At 34.7% G+C, this 17,731-nt stretch overlaps 1 protein-coding gene across 1 annotated transcript; it reads right to left on the bottom strand.

Moving 5' to 3' along the window:
* Positions 1-13,397: 13,397 nt before the first annotated feature.
* On the bottom strand, positions 13,398-17,454 carry LOC148970930 (uncharacterized; the record flags this gene model as incomplete). Its single annotated transcript, XM_089123064.1, has 1 exon — positions 13,398-17,454. A coding segment is annotated over one exon (1,359 nt), but the record flags the coding sequence as incomplete, so codon positions are not given.
* Between the last annotated feature and the right edge of the window lie 277 nt (positions 17,455-17,731).

Genomic DNA, 17,731 nt, shown 5'->3' with positions numbered 1-17,731 from the left:
TCCAACGGGAACGTCCAATATTGATCATAGAATTATCTTCAACCTGACGTTTCAACATGGAACACATACAACATAACCTAACGCACTGACCGATAATAAGAATGATACATACACAAACAGCAGTTTTAAAGGTTACATCTCAAAGTAAACCAGTATAGGCAATAGCCAAGTCTCCATCATGCATTTGTTTTTGTCAAAACTTCGGGGTTTTTTTTCCTTCACAATGTGTATCAGTGATGTTAGCATTTTGTTTTAGCTTTGATAACTCAAACAATCAGCAATCAATAGACAATATAGTGAGTGAGTGTGTGTGTGTGTGTGTGTGTGTGTGTGTGTGTGTGTGTGTGTGTGTACTTGTCTACCTATCTAAGAGGGGACTTTGGTGTCGTTACACACTCACTAACAGGGGACCGCCGAGGGAAGTGGGGACATTTTTCAAGTCCCCTGTTAGCTATGCCTTAAAACATGTTAAAATCAACTAAAAAACGCTCTGGTGAATTTTTTTAACTTTTGACCAAGTGGGGACTAACACATGTGTGTGTGTTTAAGCCCATACTCAGCAGCGCTCCTGTAGGCTGGAGCAGGAACTGCAGTGGCCCATTAACACACGTCGTTCACACTTCTCTATTGTCTGAATGGCTGGCTGTCCCAAAGCCTCTGAGACTGTAGAGCTGCTTAGTTAAGGTACTTTCAGTAAATTTAATAACCCCACGCTAGTAATCATTAGTTAAGCAATAGTAAATGCTTAACTAATGAAAATACAATTATTAAAACACATTATAGATATGCTTTTAAAACAATATTAAAGAATTTATAGATTTATAGCTGTCTTTATAAATTGCTGATTATTGGTTTAAAAGCATATCTATAATGTGTTTTAATCATTTTAATTCCATGCTTTATTAATGAACAATTTATGATTTCTAAATGAAGTATAGCATTATAAACCATAATAATAAACCAATATAAAGTTATTTAGGAGTTGTCAGTGGTTTATAAGATCACTTAGAAAGTGAGTAAATGATTAATAAACTATTTCAATGTGCATTCATGTATCTTATTATTCAGACATATAGTAATAGTTACTTAGTGTGTAAATACATTTTTAACATGTATTTCTACTGTAATCCAAGGTTAATTCAGGTAGTTATCAACCATTTAGTAGTGGTCAGTTTACTATTTTGTGAGCTCATCTAAAGTGAGGACCTGTTATGCCTTGTAATGCATTTATAAAAGAGATTTCAAAGGCTCAGTTAAATATTTGTATGTTCTTTTATGTTCAAAGTGTTGTGTTTGTTTCCTTTTTCTGTTTAGAAGAGAACTGAGCCTTTAAATCTAATTTATGAATGCTTTACAAGATATAACTATTCCTCACTTTAGATGAGCTGCCAAAAAAAGTTAACTGACCACTACTAAATGCTTAACTTCTTGCATTTACTACATTTAAATACACTTAAGTGATCTCATGAATCACTGACAACTCCTAAATAACTGGTTTGTAAATAATGTTATTCTTCATTAGGAAATTATAAATTGATCATTAATAAAGTATGAAAATACAATGATTAAACACAATATTATGCTTCTAAATAAAGAATAAAGTATTTACACAAGAATAGAGCATTTATAGCTGTATTTATAAACTTCTTATTAATGTCTATTAATGCTTTATAAATTACAGATAAACTATTTACTAATGATTAACTAATGATTAATAGCATGCAGTTATTATGAAGTGCCCAGTGGCAACAGTTCGAAAGCAGAGGCGAGAAGACGCCTCTTATCATTCATAATATTATTTTTTTCTTATTTAACGCTCTCTCTTCATAGATACTGTCTATGCTTGGTTATAGCAGTCCCTAACAATTTACTTGCCATTGTTACTTTTCTTAATAATTTTGTCTGTACCTCAGTAGCAATTCCATACTAACAAATAATACAGAATATCATAACACTTTCGATGAAATTCCTATAAAACATCAGAAGCTTTATGTTGTGGACAATACAGGAAAGTTATTGCTTTAAAAAATTAATTCTCTGTTGTGGCTTTATACTTACAGTATATGATTGGTCCACATATCCCATTTAAGCTTATTGCCTACTGATAAGTTGTATTTGACAAATATACAAATAGTTGTATTTGACTATATTTTACATTTTACAAGCAGTTTTGACTGATATGTGTGCACTGTAAAACAATTATTGTTGGTTTAACTTAAAAAATGAAGTTACCTGGTTGCCTTGAAACTTTACGTTCATTAAAATTGAAAAATTGACTTAATACAATGAAGGAGATTGATTTTATAATCAGAAACTCAAAATATTATGTTATCTGAACCACATACATTATCTAAGTTGATTTGACAGAAGAAACAACGTTATGATAACAAATCATGATTTTTTTTTTTTTTTTTTACAGTGTATATTACTTTAGTTTGAAAATTACTTCAATTATCTTTTTAACAGTTAACTGGTTTCAATCTTATTTATGGAACAGAAAGTTTTTGTTCAGGATAGGTCATTTCTTCTGTTCTGTCGCTCACCTCCACAGGGATCGATCTCGGCGCCCTCCCTTTACTCGTTCTACATGCTACCATTGGGTTCTATATTTTAATAAGACATGGTGTTGCCTTCCATTCTTATGCTGAAGACACCAAAATATATATACCTATTGAGAGAAATGATCCGTCTGCTTCCATTTCTCTTTTATTATGCTAAGATGAGGTTACATCTTTGCTTGCAAAGAAATTGTGTCTTTAAATGAACACAAAACTGAGGTGATAGTTTTCCCCACTGATAATTTTAAGACCACCAGCATCGCTTTGAGGAGCTTCTCTGCATTCAGATCTATGCGGGATTAGGTGTGCTTTTAGATGGGCCTTCAAAACGTGATAAATATCTTCCGTAACTGCATCTAGTTTATCAACTCAATAAAATCAAGCAGAAATATCTCTTTAAGGTATAATTGCAGGTCTCCACACAAGCTAAACATGATCTAGACTCTAGATAAATAAAATGCAATGGCAGCAGTAAGTCTGGGGAATGCTTATAATTCTCATTTTGGTTTCAATTATGAACATGTTTCAATTCTTTTTAACAAGGCATATATTTCATAATACAATTATAAAAAGATATAACATTATTTGATATTAGCATATTAGCAGCAGTATATAACAGTATATTAGCAGCAATTACACATTGTTCCCTTTACCATCAAACTGGAGAGCCTCTTTTCTGTAATGAAAGACCAATCTTATGGGTTGTGGTCCCTCATATTGGCCAATATCAGTAAAAAAAAAAAACAACAACCTTGTTTCCCTTAGGGCTTAAATTACCCAGATTTGTTTATTTTTTATCATTACATTTTTATCCTGACTGACATCAGGTGATGCTTGTAACCCAATCATAATCTGTTAACCCACAACATTAGAAAGTTATATTCCCATAAATTAAATTAAATTAGAATGTATTTATTTCTAAATACTTATCACTTTTTAAGCTCTTCACTTCAGCTTCACTGCAGTACATTTCACATTCAAAACGCATTAAAACTACCAAAACACATCATTCATACATATAATAAACCAGACCGTTCTCATCCTTTAACGTCATAGAACGCTATATGCAAAAACGGCGCTATACTACGCACATGGCACCCTTTATCATTAATATAACACGCGAACCCAAGTCGTCATAAATCCTTTAGCGTAAATATGATACGCAGACCCTATCCCACACCTAAACTTAGCTCTCACAGCGCGTGTTATATTAATGATAACGGGTGCCATGTGCGTAGTATAGCGCCGTTTTTGCATATAGCGTTCTATATGACGTTAAAGGATGAGAATGCGTTGAATAAACACACACACACAACAGGCAGCAATATGCACTATTTTTTGCTGTTCAGAATTCGTTGGTTCATGTTTATATGGAAGACTTAGACTTGTTTACGTGTTTAGTTAATTCTTAATTTTTCTGTTTTTTTTTTGTTTGTTTTTTTAGATTCAGAATATGTTTCAGTGTAAAATACGGTAGAAATATCTTATTCGTTTGTCTGTTGATAAGTTTTGAACTTAAATAACAGTCTTGGAAATAATATCTAAGCATGTGCAAATTGACCTGTACAGTAGATCAAGTTTTGTTTGCCAGAAATCAATTCATGTAAATTGAAAGATCTCAGTTTAGCCAAGACTGATCGTGGGATCACTGAGTGAAGAGTTTTGAGAAGTTGTTCAATGTTGTATTATGTTCAGAGTTTTAGCAGTGTTGTGTCGAAGTGAAATATGAAGAGTTCAGATGCAAAAGCCTCTAAATGCCATTTGAAATTTTCTTCTTTAATGATGATTTTTATCAAACTTGTATATTTAAGTTCAGTAATTTTACTTAAATGGCAATAATAATTACCCATTAATTGTTATTTAAGTGAAATTACTGAACTTAAATATACAAGTTTGATAAAAGTCATCATTAAAGAAGAAAATTTTAAATGGCATTTAGAGGCTTTTGAATCTGAACTCTTCATATGTAGTTTGGAAGATGTAGTCACTGAATGCATTAATACAACTCTAAAAAGAAAAACAACAACAAAAAAGCAACCTGTACTAGCAGCTGCAAATGGGGCCTTATTTATCACTCAGAAAGAATTAGTGTTAAACACATTTACACAAACTCTAGACACAGAAGGATCATATGTTCCCCACATCACACCAGGATATTTCACTCAAAATTGTGAAATATTTCACTCATTAAGTGTTTGATTTACTCATTCAACTGATGTTCAAAACAACTGTGTAGTTACAGTGCTGCAAAAAAATGCAGACATGTTTCTTTATAAAATAGCAGACACAATACCACTGATATTGAAAAAAAAAAGATCTAAATCAACTTCTAGGTTTGGGTGAAGTGAGAGGGTCACAGAGACAGAACTAAAAACCTAATTTGTCAAATAAACTCTAAAAATAAAAGATATTTAAGACTGTGGTATAAATAATTGGATGATCTGACCATAACTCATACTATCCTTGATTTTCTAACTTAGGACATTTCCTTTGTGTGTGATTACACCGCCCTCCCCCACACTAATTTACATATCAATGCAGGATGGCTTGGTCTAGTGTCTAGGTGTCAAGGTGTCTAGGTGAAGTGGCCTGAGTGCTAACAAATACAGCTACCAATGTTCAAGAATCTGTGCAACTTCTCAAATAAACTACAATAAACTAGAGAAAACGTTGGGATTTACCCTTCCAAATTTATTTTGTAACATATTCTTTTGTAAAAATGTATTTAATAAATAAATAAAAACAAGAAGTAAACTACTGTTAACTGCAGTTTGTTACATTATCCATGTTTACAATACTGTAATCCCTGGTACTGTCGATGAACAGAAATCAAAAGATCAAGGGACAAATTATCAGTATATTTTCTAGAATCTCGGAGTGAAATGGGCTTATGTGACAAACTGTGGATCATTTAATTTTGCTTTGGAATTTTTTTATTCAATGGCGTCTTTCAATTTACATGAATGTATTTCACACTTAACACAAACACCAACAGAACTTTATGTTCTACAAAGACCAAATTGCACATCTTTACATTCTCCAATCAAAACTGATGTTCAAAACCTAACACAACATGAATAAGACCAAAATTTGCAATATTTATACAGTAATACCATTTTGAAATATAATCTGAATTAAAAACAAAACAAAAAAAACAATTATATTTAACTAAACACCACCACAAGTGTTTGTGTTAGTCTCAGTTTAATCACCAATTTAATCTATACAAAAGGGAAAATTAGGAATAATTATGTGCAGTATTGTAAACATGGATAATGTAACAAACTGCAGTTAACAGTAGATAGTCTAATTCTTGTATTTATTTATTTTTTAAATACATTTTTACAAAAGAAAACATTACAAAATAAATTTGGAGGGGTAAATCCCAGCATTTTCTCTAGTTTATTGTAGTTTATTTGAGAAGTTGCACAGATTCTTGAACATTGGTAGCTGTATTTGTTAGCACTCAGGCCACTTCACCTAGACACCTTGACACCTAGACACTAGACCAAGCCATCCTGCATTGATATGTAAATTAGTGTGGGGGAGGGCGGTGTAATCACACACAAAGGAAATGTCCTAAGTTAGAAAATCAAGGATAGTATGAGTTATGGTCAGATCATCCAATTATTTATACCACAGTCTTGAATATCTTTTATTTTTAGAGTTTATTTGACAAATTAGGTTTTTAGTTCTGTCTCTGTGACCCTCTCACTTCACCCAAACCTAGAAGTTGATTTAGATCTTTTTTTTTCAATATCAGTGGTATTGTGTCTGCTATTTTATAAAGAAACATGTCTGCATTTTTTTGCAGCACTGTAACTACACAGTTGTTTTGAACATCAGTTGAATGAGTAAATCAAACACTTAATGAGTGAAATATTTCACAATTTTGAGTGAAATATCCTGGTGTGATGTGGGGAACATATGATCCTTCTGTGTCTAGAGTTTGTGTAAATGTGTTTAACACTAATTCTTTCTGAGTGATAAATAAGGCCCCATTTGCAGCTGCTATTACAGGTTGCTTTTTTGTTGTTGTTTTTCTTTTTAGAGTTGTATTAATGCATTCAGTGACTACATCTTTCAAACTACATATTTCACTTCGACACAACACTGCTAAAACTCTGAACATAATACAGCATTGAACAACTTCTCAAAACTCTTCACTCAGTGATCACACGATCAGTCTTGGCTAAACTGAGATCTTTCGATTTACATTAATTGATTTCTGGCAAACAAAACTTGATTTACTGTACAGGCACATGCTTACATATTATTTCCAAGACTGTTATTTAAGTTCAAAACTTATCAACACAAAAATGAATAAGATATTTCTACCGTATTTCACACTGAAACATATTCTGAATCTAAACAAAAAAAACTGAAAAATTAAGAAGTAACTAAACACATACACAAGTCTTAGTCTTTCATGTAAACATGAACCATGTAAAATGCTTGACATTCTGTCCCCCTCACTTTTGAAATGATTGCTACGCCCCTGATTCCACATCCCCCCACACTCATTTACATTTCAATGCAGGATGGCTTGAAGGTGTTTTAGGTAAACTGGTCTGAGCGCTTACAAATACAGCTACCAATGTTCAAGTATCTGTGCAACTTCTCAAATAAAAACTAGATGCAGTTGATAAACTAGATGCAGTTACGGAAGATATTTATCACGTTTTGAAGGCCCATCTAAAAGCACACCTAATCCCGCATAGATCTGAATGCAGAGAAGCTCCTCAAAGCGATGCTGGTGGTCTTAAAATTATCAGTGGGGAAAACTATCACCTCAGTTTTGTGTTCATTTAAAGACACAATTTTTTTGCAAGCCAAGATGTAACCTCATCTTAGCATAATAAAAGAGAAATGGAAGCAGACGGATCATTTCTCTCAATAGGTGTATATATATTGTGGTGTCTTCAGCATAAGAATGGAAGGCAACACCATGTCTTATTAAAATATAGAACCCAATGGTAGCATGTAGAACGAGTAAAGGGAGGGCGCCGAGATCGATCCCTGTGGAGGTGAGCGACAGAACAGAAGAAATGACCTATCCTGAACAAAAACTTTCTGTTCCATAAAGAAGATTGAAACCAGTTAACAGTTAAAAAGATAATTGAAGTAATTTTCAAACTAAAGCAGTGTTCATTTTGACAACAAATTTTGATTTAGTTTTAGTCTTTTGACTAAAATGCCATTTAGTTTGTCATATTTTAGTCATCTGAATTGTTTTAGTCTAGTTTTAGTCAACGAAATTCAATATGATTTTAGCAGCCTGGTCTCATTGTTAATACGTAGGTATTTTAAGTTTTTTGCAAAGATAGAAAACATACTTTTTTGTAAGTTTGGATAGATGCTGAAATGTATAATATATACGTATTTGCAACATTTAAAAGTAACATTATTATGTTTTTACAGCTACAAAACGTTAAGTATTTACGTATATTCTATGTCATAAAGATATCTGTATATATCCCTTTTTACCATTTTATGTAAGATCCCGTAACCCTAATCCCAAACCTAAACATAACTACACTGTAAACGATTTCTATTGTTTTCACAGGATTATACAGTTTTTGTCAACAGTTTCTTACTGTATAATCTATGTACAGTAAGTTACAGTAGAATTTAGTTGTTTTCACAGTATTATTTTGTTTTTTCAACAATTATGTACTGTGCACACAGTTGACAGTATGTTACTGTAGAATTTCAATGCATTCTGGGAAATTATCAGTTACTGTTAATCTAAATACAGCAGTGCAAACTGACCGCAAAAAACTCGACACACAGTTCCACGGGTAAAATTGCTAGACCTCTAATGTTATTATTCTTACATTAAAAAAAAAGAAATGTAGCACTGGGCCAGTGACCATTAACAGCCTTAATTCAGTGTGCATGAGAGCGCATTTGAATTTTGAAAGAGTTTGTCGTGTCAGTGGTGCCGCTGTCTTTTCTGCCGACCAGGAACTTCTTCATCTGGTAAGTAATAATTATTATGGATTCTTGCTATAACTTTAAAGTTATATAGAATAGCTGACCACAATTTCTGTATTCAATTTAATCTATTCTAGACATTTTACTATAAGATGTACAATTTGACACTCTTCAATGTAACCTAGGGACATGTTACTGTCAATTTAAATACATAAGTACGAAATGACTGCGAAAAATAACCACAACAAGCTGCCATTTTATGAAGAACTCTTCAGTTCCCTTATTCCCTCTGTGAGAGCGTGCAGGCCGTGCATCGCGCCGCTGTCGTCTGCAATGTTTTCGCCATAGCCTACATATGATATATCTGGTTAGTAATTTTATATTTTATGCAAACCATATCAGTTACTTACATTAACGGATTAAGGTTAGAACTGGCCGCGGCATGAACTATATGAAGTTACTTGATTAAATGTGATTTTATTAACATGTATATCATATATAGCCTCTTATAAGGTCAAAATGGTCTAATCAGTTTTGTTATTTACCACGTTATGTCGGTGGAAACGCCTGCACGTTTATTTTTTTATAACTTTAGAGGGTTGGGAATTGAAAATCGATAAATGTATCCTTAAATCTGATATCCAAGGTTAGGATTCGGATTAGCCTATTGTTATAAAATTAAAGTTTCGATTCCTCTTATTGATTTTTTTGTGTAAATCCTGACCTGGCAATCTGCTATTTAAGTTAACGTTAATGTTAATGTCTTGGCTAGTGTGCAGCGACACTTCTGTGTTAATACATGTATATGTTAGTAATATAGACGTGTGTGTGCAATGGCACATAACTATGGCAAGTAAATTGTTAGGGACTGCATAACAAAGCATAGAAAGTATATGAAGAGAGAGCGTTAAATAAGAAAAATAGTATATATATATACATAATGTATATAATAGATATATAATTTAACTGTAATGAAGAGATATTTCACTGCCAGTTCACACACACAAAGTCCCCACTTTGTTGGATAGATATCGTTCAGAATGTCCCCTCTTCGCCAGTGTGGAGCGACACTGCTGTGTTAGTAATATATAAATATATAGTTTTAGATCGGTAAGATTGTTTATGTTTTTAAAAGAAGTCTCTTCTGCTCACCAAGGCTGCAATTATTTGATAAAAAAAAAACAGTAATATTGTGAAATATTATTACAATTTAAAACAGTGTTTTTCTATGTGAATATATATATATATATATATATATATATATATATATATAATGTATATAATAGATATATAATGTAAGCGTAATTAAGAAAGATTTCACTGCCAGTTCACACACACACACAAAGTCCCCACTTGGTGGGATAGATATCATTCAGAATGTCCCCTCTTTGCCAGTGTACAGCGACACTGCTGTTAGTAGTATAGAAATATATAGTTTTAGATCGGTAAGATTGTTTATGTTTTTTAAGAAGTCTCTTCTGCTCACCAAGGCTGCAATTATTTGATTAAAAAAATGGTAATATTGTGAAATATTATTACAATTTAAAACAGCGGTTTTTGTAATTTATTCCTGTGATCAAAGCTGAATTTATCATCATTATTTCAGTCTTCATTGTCACATGATCCTACAGAAATTATTATAATATGATGCTCAAGAAACATTTATGATTATTATCCATGTTGAAAACAGTTTTTTACATTTTTATTGCAGGATTCGTAGATGAATAGAAAGTTAAAAAGAACAGAATTAATCTGAAATGGAAATATTTTGTAACATTAATCACTACCATTCAAAAGTTTGGGGCCAGTAAGAATTTATTTATTTTTTATTTTTGGAGGAAAGAAATTCGAAAATACTTTAATTCATCAAGGATGAGTTAAATTGATCAAAAGGATCATGTGACACTGAAAACTGATGTGTAATCAGCAACAGTAATGGTGTTGAAAATTCAGCTTTCAAATTACATTTTAAAATATATTAAAATAGAAAACAGTCATTTTAAATTGTCATAATATTTCACAATATTACTGTTTGTCATTTTTTTATCAAATAAAGCAGCCTTGGTGAGCAAAAAACTTACTGATCTAAAACTTTTGACCGGTAGTGTATATATATATATATATATATATATATATATATAATGTAAGCGTAATGAAGAAAGATTTCACTGCCAGTTCACACACACACACAAAGTCCCCACTTGGTTGGATAGATATCATTCAGAATGTCCCCTCTTCGCCAGTGTACAGCGACACTGCTGTGTAGCAATATAGACATGTATATGTTTGAGCATTATATAATGACACACCCACACACACACACATATATGTGTATAAGTATGTATAAGTTACAAAATGAAGACAAGATTTCACTGCCAGTTCACTTCACTGTTCACACAGACACACAGTTCAATTGCAGGCTATATGAGTCCCCTGTTGGTAAGGTAGACATCGGCCAGAGTTTCAGGTCCCCACTTGGCATGTTTTTTTAAAAATAAAAAAATGCATATTTAAAGTCATATTATGAAAAAAGACCTTAAAAGAGAATTTTGTACGTCATTTTTGTTTCTTCAAAATGACCAGAAACACTAGTCCCCTCTTGGCCAGTGTAGAGTGATAGTCCCCTTTTAGTAATATAGACGTGTATGTGTGTGTGTGTGTGTGTGTGTGTGTGTGTGTGCGTGTGTGGGTGTGGGTGTGTGTGGTTTTTCATTTTCTCAGTGTGGACATCCTTTATCCACATGTGTGGATCCACTTGACAACAATATATCTAATGCAAATGAGTATGCATATACTTTTCTCTTCATGTTCAGTCTTTGTCTTTGTGCATTTCTTAGAGTGGGTATGTCCTCTGCCCACTTGTTTTCCATGTGCAAAGACTGCTGTCTATAGTCTCTGAAATGGTTTGATCTCTTCTTGTTTCTTTTCTCATTGTCTATTCTTTTTCACATGGACCATAAGTTCTTCTAGAAGACGCAGTCATTGTTGTGCTCGAGTCTGTGCCTCTTCATCAGTTCCATCCATCCCATGGTGGGTCTCAGGGTTTCTAGATCTTTTAGGCCTGGAGTTCTGGATCTTGCAGGTCTGGAAATCTCTGTATTCTGTTCTTTTTCTTGAGAGAATCCCCTGGCTCCACTGGTTCTACTTCCTTCTCGTCCTTCAAACCACCATGTCATCTTTCTCCAGGAGGTTACACGTTTCAGGCAAACATCTCGATGCTTATATCTGAAACAATGACCAAAAGAAGAGGTTGCCCCCCGTTTCCCCCACAATCATCTTTTCACATTTAAACATCAAAGTCACAGAAATTTAATCTCAAAACATCAAACATTGGTAACATTTAAAACAAAAAAAGATATATTCCTAAACATAATGTCATTAAAACATTTGTTATAAATTACAACTGCATAAAGAATCACCCCCCTTTTGATAGTAAATCCTTTTCTAAAACGTGTTACTATCATAAACCTAATTCTAATTTGTATCAGCATCTGCTTGAGACTGAGCTACAGTCCTGTTGCTCATGCGGTGATACGTTGGACAAGGTGTGAATCGCTTCTTTATTTCCTTTCAACATTGCCAACTGGGTTTCTGAATTGCCTATTTTCTTAAGCAAACCATGATAGCTCAACTTTCTTTTGTGTGACAAGTGACACCTTCTTGCCTTGTGCCCCATCAGTCCACAAGCAAAACAAACAACTTCCTGATCTTCCTTTCTTTTCTCCAAACAGTGCCTTGCAATGTGACCATCCTTTCCACATGCATGACAGACAAAGCTTTGTAGAGGTCTCTCATTGTCTTGACAATGTCTAGCAATGTGACCAGCTTTTCCACATGCATAGCAAATAACAACACCTTCTGAATTTATTCTTGCAAATATCCTTGGTCTATGATGGAAACCATTAGACCAACATTCTCTCCCGCCAACGGCAGCAACTGGATGTCTAGATTTGACCGTTTTCATTTGACTATTAGCATTATTGTTGTAAAACTGTGTCATTTTACCAATAATGTCAGTGTATTCAGAGAGTGGAGTCACAAGCATTGTCACAGCAGACCGGGTGAGTGGGTCACATTTGTTAATCAAGGCAGTCTTGAAACTGACATCATTCTTAGTAATATCAGGATTGCCACTGAAAGTTTTAAACATCTCCAATAATCGTTCTGAAAAAGCTGCTGGATGCTCCCCTTTCCTCATGCGCATCTCAGATATTCTATCCCAATTAACTGACATCACACCTAAGACTTCAAGCAGTGCCTTTTTCCTCTCTGACTTATTAGCATTTCTGTCCTTTACTTTCTGAGTTAAGGCTCTAGACAAAGTGTCAGGCAAGCACATTCTTAACACAACACACACCTCACCATCTGTTAAATTGTACACTTCAGCATATTCCTCCAAGTTTTTCAGAAAATCTAATGGATCTTGTTTGGCAGGATCAAATTTACCAATATTCTTGATCATAGTTTCTAGTTCAGTTGGATTAAATCCTCGAACTATGGTAGAGGTCATTGCCTCTTCTCTACCTTCACTAGCATGCATAGTCGTCGTAGTATGGACTGGGGCCATGGGAAATCTGACTGTACAGTCTGAGTATTGGCTGCTGAATGTCTGAGAATCTTTTTCCCAACCCTCAGCTCTGTCTTCCTGTAAATCTGGCATTTCTGGAACTGGGTTACACAATCTGACATCTAACAATGTCTTACTATGGTTTTTCTCAGTTGTGTCACTCTTTATCATGAACTGACAAGCCGCCTTTGCTTCCTCCAAATTTTTGGACAATATTTCCACAGATGATTTGAGCATACTATTGTTAGTTCTAAGAAGTGCGATCTCATTCTGCATCTTGACCTTTTCTTCTTTCCATATCGTTTCACTAGCCAGGTAATTTTTTGTAGAAATCACCCCAACACTGAGTCGCTCATTTTCAGCCTCTAACTCATCTACTCTCCTCCTAGTTACTTTGTATGAAGCAAAAAGAGCTTGAAGTGCATTAGCAATTTTCCCATTTTTGTTCTTAGGCATTTTGGGATCATTTTCAAACTTAGAGATCGCCCACTCATATGGTTTATCAACAATATTCTCTATTCCGTCAAACATTCCCTGAATACCATGTTTAGCGATGTATTTCACAATAATTTCTTCCATTTTCAAAAGTTTTATCTGGCTTTAGACTATCTCGTGATCTAATAGTTATTCACAAAGTCTGATTTTAAATAACTACCATTCGTATAATTATTCACAGCTCCAGTAGCCTACTTCGGACGCAAATGAACAAGATAGCCACACAACCTGAGGCTTAACTTAACCATGGCCACAGTCTTTTTAAACCATACATTTCACTGGACAAAACAGTTTAAAAAAATAACACTGTCACAGTACGTCGGACAAAACCACACTACGTCGGGTTTTATGTTATTTTCTTAAAACAGTTGACTTATCCACAGAACTTTGGGCTTAAACAATATTTATAAAATTTAAAACACTGCCACACGTCGGGCAAAACCACACTGCTTCGTGTTTTTTGTTTTAAATTTCACACAGCCACGGTGTCAGACTCACTAATCTACTATACAAAACACAATCGTTGTGAAATAATTCTGTGACCACACTGCGTCGGATCTATTCAATTACTTTAGAATTTTTTCAGAATTATTACGACTTCACAATCGGTTTCAAGTAGGCTGCATACACTTTTGTTTCGGATACTTTAGAAACAACTGATCAAATATAATTCTGCCACCACACTACTTCGGGTTTATTCACTTTCTTAACAGAATTATAAGAGGCCAACACCAAGTTTCAGTTACTTTAGAAACTTTACACTTAAGCCCTTTGTTTCAATTACTTTAGAAACAACAATTCCAACACAACTCTGCCGCCACACTGCTTCAGGCTGATTCAATTCCGTTAGAATCTTAAACAAAATCGTACAGAATAGGCTTAACAACTCCTCCTAACACACAATAGTTGTGAAATAATTCTGTGACCACACTGCGTCGGGTCGATTCAATTACTTTAGAATTTCCTCAGAATTATAACAACTTCACCAACATAATACGTTAGAAACATACACATTTGTTTCAGTTACTTTAGAAACAACAAATCTAATATAATTCTGCCACCACACTACTTCGGGACGGGTTTATTCACTTACTTTAGAATCTCAACAGAATTATAAGAGATCGATCCCAAGTTTCAGTTACTTTAGAAACTTAACACTTAAGCACTTTGTTTCAATTACTTTAGAAACAACAATTCTAATACAACTCTGTCACCACACTATCTTCGGGTTGATTCAGTTCCGTTAGAATCTTAAACAAAATTGTACAGAATAGGCTTAACAACTCCTCCTGCTAAGACTGAATAAACCAAATTCTCTTCTGTCCTTAAATTTTCCTTTTCTAGATTTTTTAAAAACAAGGGGTTTCCTGACAAAACAGCATAAATGAAAGAAAACAGCTTTTTTCTTACCTTTTCCCCGCTTTTTGTTGGAAACCTCCTGGAAGGGTGGCTCGCCAATGTAAGAAAAAATGATGTGGACGTCGAAGATCTCAAAAATGAAGTTTATTTACAGCATAGCAGTGGCAAGGCACACGAAGCACCTTGGGTTCACCAGCGTCAGAATGAACCCCGAGCTCATCCCAGCGCAAACATTTTATACAGTATCACATCTGTCTTCCCTCTCAGCATGTAAATGAAGCTTTCTCTTAAATGTAAATCAAGACAAACAGATTCGTCTTCTCTATCAGCGTGGAGCTGAAACTCTGTCTTTAAATGTAAATTGAAGAGAACGAGACAAGTGGTGCCTCCGTGTCTATGTCTTTGTTATTCCAAACTCTGTCTTTAAATGTAAATCGAAGAGAACGATACAAGTGTTAGACTGATACGGTCAAATGTTTAAAGGTGATAATATCTCTCAGAAACTCCCTAATCAAGATGGTTCTTGAATACCCACTGTCTTTCCCACTCTATAGGTGATAACCATGACTCTGTGATTTTGTTTAAGATTGTAAGGAATTGATTCTATGATAAATAAACTCTTTCAAGTGAAGGAACATTTCAATATAATCTATATTGGAGTGGAAGTTTGATCGGAGCAGACTGTAATTTCTTACACTGTGCAATTATTAAGTTAAATAGTATAATAGTATAAGTTATCTATACAAGTCCCAAGCTTGCAAAAAATACAAAATACATCCTAAAAAATACATCCATCACAATGCTTCATAAAAACATGTTAATAAAAACAATATTTCTGTGTCATTAAAAAAACATAACAATATTTCTGTGCACTATATAACTTTAAACAAACTATACATCTGTGTGAGATTGTGCAACATAACTAGGCTATAAGCAACCATGACAGTCGATTTACATAAGAACGCCCACATCTATCTATTTATCTATTTATTATGGACAACTACAATTCAGTGCCATTGTGAAGTGCCATTATCTAGACACACCCAACCATACACACACAGACTTTCTCCCCACTCACTTAACTCCTCCTGTTTGCTCAGGTCTTTCTCACATACACACGTGTACACACACTCTTGTTATTCACTGAAACAGTGAACTCAAAAGGCACAGTCGGCAGAATTATTCTTCATGGCTGTCGTAGTCGGCATCATTTACAATGAGTGCTCCATCATAGAAGGCACGCACAGTGTCACTGGCACCAATTTCAGCAAGCAGGTTAAGCACATCCTTTCTTTTTGCATCCTTCACTGTGCTTACATTTGGGAGCTGACTCGGCTTGAAGTTTGCCCAGTTCTTTCCTCGCTTCAAAACCGAGTGATAGCAGAAGTCACTGTTGTACACAGTCTTGAATCCAAGTTTGTCATTCCTCAGTTCCAGCTTTCTAGCATCACCGAGCTTGAATGACTTCTGTGGCTTTACAAAAACCTTTGTTGCCGTCTTGAAATCATAAGCTTGCCAATCCTGGCCGTAGACATGGACATGTCCATGGTTCCTCAAAATGTCATAGTACTCCTCTGGCATGAGGATGGTATTGTGCTTTCGAATCTGCTGCTCAATCCTCCCGAAAACGCGGTCGACAGGAAGGAAAATGTGTCCCCTGATGGGAAACACATATTCAGTGATCATATTCGGAAAATTCTGCTTTGTTAAAGCAAACAGCATTGACAGAACATTCACATTTTTGTTTTGTCCAAAACAGGAATCACTGAATAATCTCAACTTCTGAACATTGCAAAGTGCAACATTCAATGGCTGCCGAAAACAGTGGTTCAGAGCAGAAGCAGTCAAATTACTGTCTTTTCTGTTCTCGTGTTCCATCCATATGTAAAGATGGATGTCATCCTTGCTTTGCTTGCTGCCTTTCCCAGCATGGACAACAACACCAAAGATGTACATGTAGAGCTGGCGGGAGTAGTACGCCTGACCAATGGGGGTTCTTGGGAGTACCAGATTCTGCATCATGTCGAAGCAGACTGTCAATGCTGCATTGTCTCTTTGCCCAAGCAAGTCATAAAACACCCTTGCTCGTCTGCGATGCAAAATGAAAGATGCTGATGCTGTACGCTTCTCCTCTTCGGGCAAGCTGGGGTTCTTTACTGTGAGATTAAACTTTGCACATGTAGAACACGCGTCGGTGGCTGGATGTCCAAATGCAAGGTTGAAACTGTATCGGAAAACACTGTAATAGAGAGAGTAGCTAACAGCGTCATGATTTTGCTGTTTGAACAAATCGTGCATTTTTTTTACGCTGAGGTCATTGGGTAGGTATTTCCGCCCAGGTGCTCCTCTTCTGCCATAGTGGCTTGCCCTACAAGTAAATGTTTGAATGTGATCCATCACAAGTTTCTTCTTTTCTTCATTTTCTGTAACTTTGCGAGCACCACCCCTACGTTCTGGTCTGGCTTCAGCATTCTCTGCATAATATCTTGCCACTCGAGCTACCCTATCTTTGCCAATACCTGCAACAACAAAAGTTAAAATAACATTTTATTTCTTTGTTAAGGGGAAACTGAGATAGCATAGGCTAGTGGCTCATCAGAATATACAGTGGCACTCAGTCAACCACAAATCCATTTCAGCCTCAAATGGGTTGGCCTACAAACCAACGACTTGAATAACTTTTTACATATCTCTCTTTTAGCATGTTATTTATTTATCTATTTGTGTATTTATCGATCTATTTATTCATCTATTTATTTATTTATTAATTCAGGAACAAAACTATTAACATTGAGCATTGAAAATAAGGGTCAAA

Source organism: Pimephales promelas, chromosome 18 (genome assembly GCF_988280905.1).
Source record: "Pimephales promelas chromosome 18, fPimPro1.hap1.1, whole genome shotgun sequence".
NCBI classification, from domain to species: Eukaryota; Metazoa; Chordata; class Actinopteri; order Cypriniformes; family Leuciscidae; genus Pimephales; species Pimephales promelas.
The sequence above is the reverse complement of the archived record's forward strand: the minus strand, read 5'-3'. Positions and strand labels throughout refer to the sequence as shown.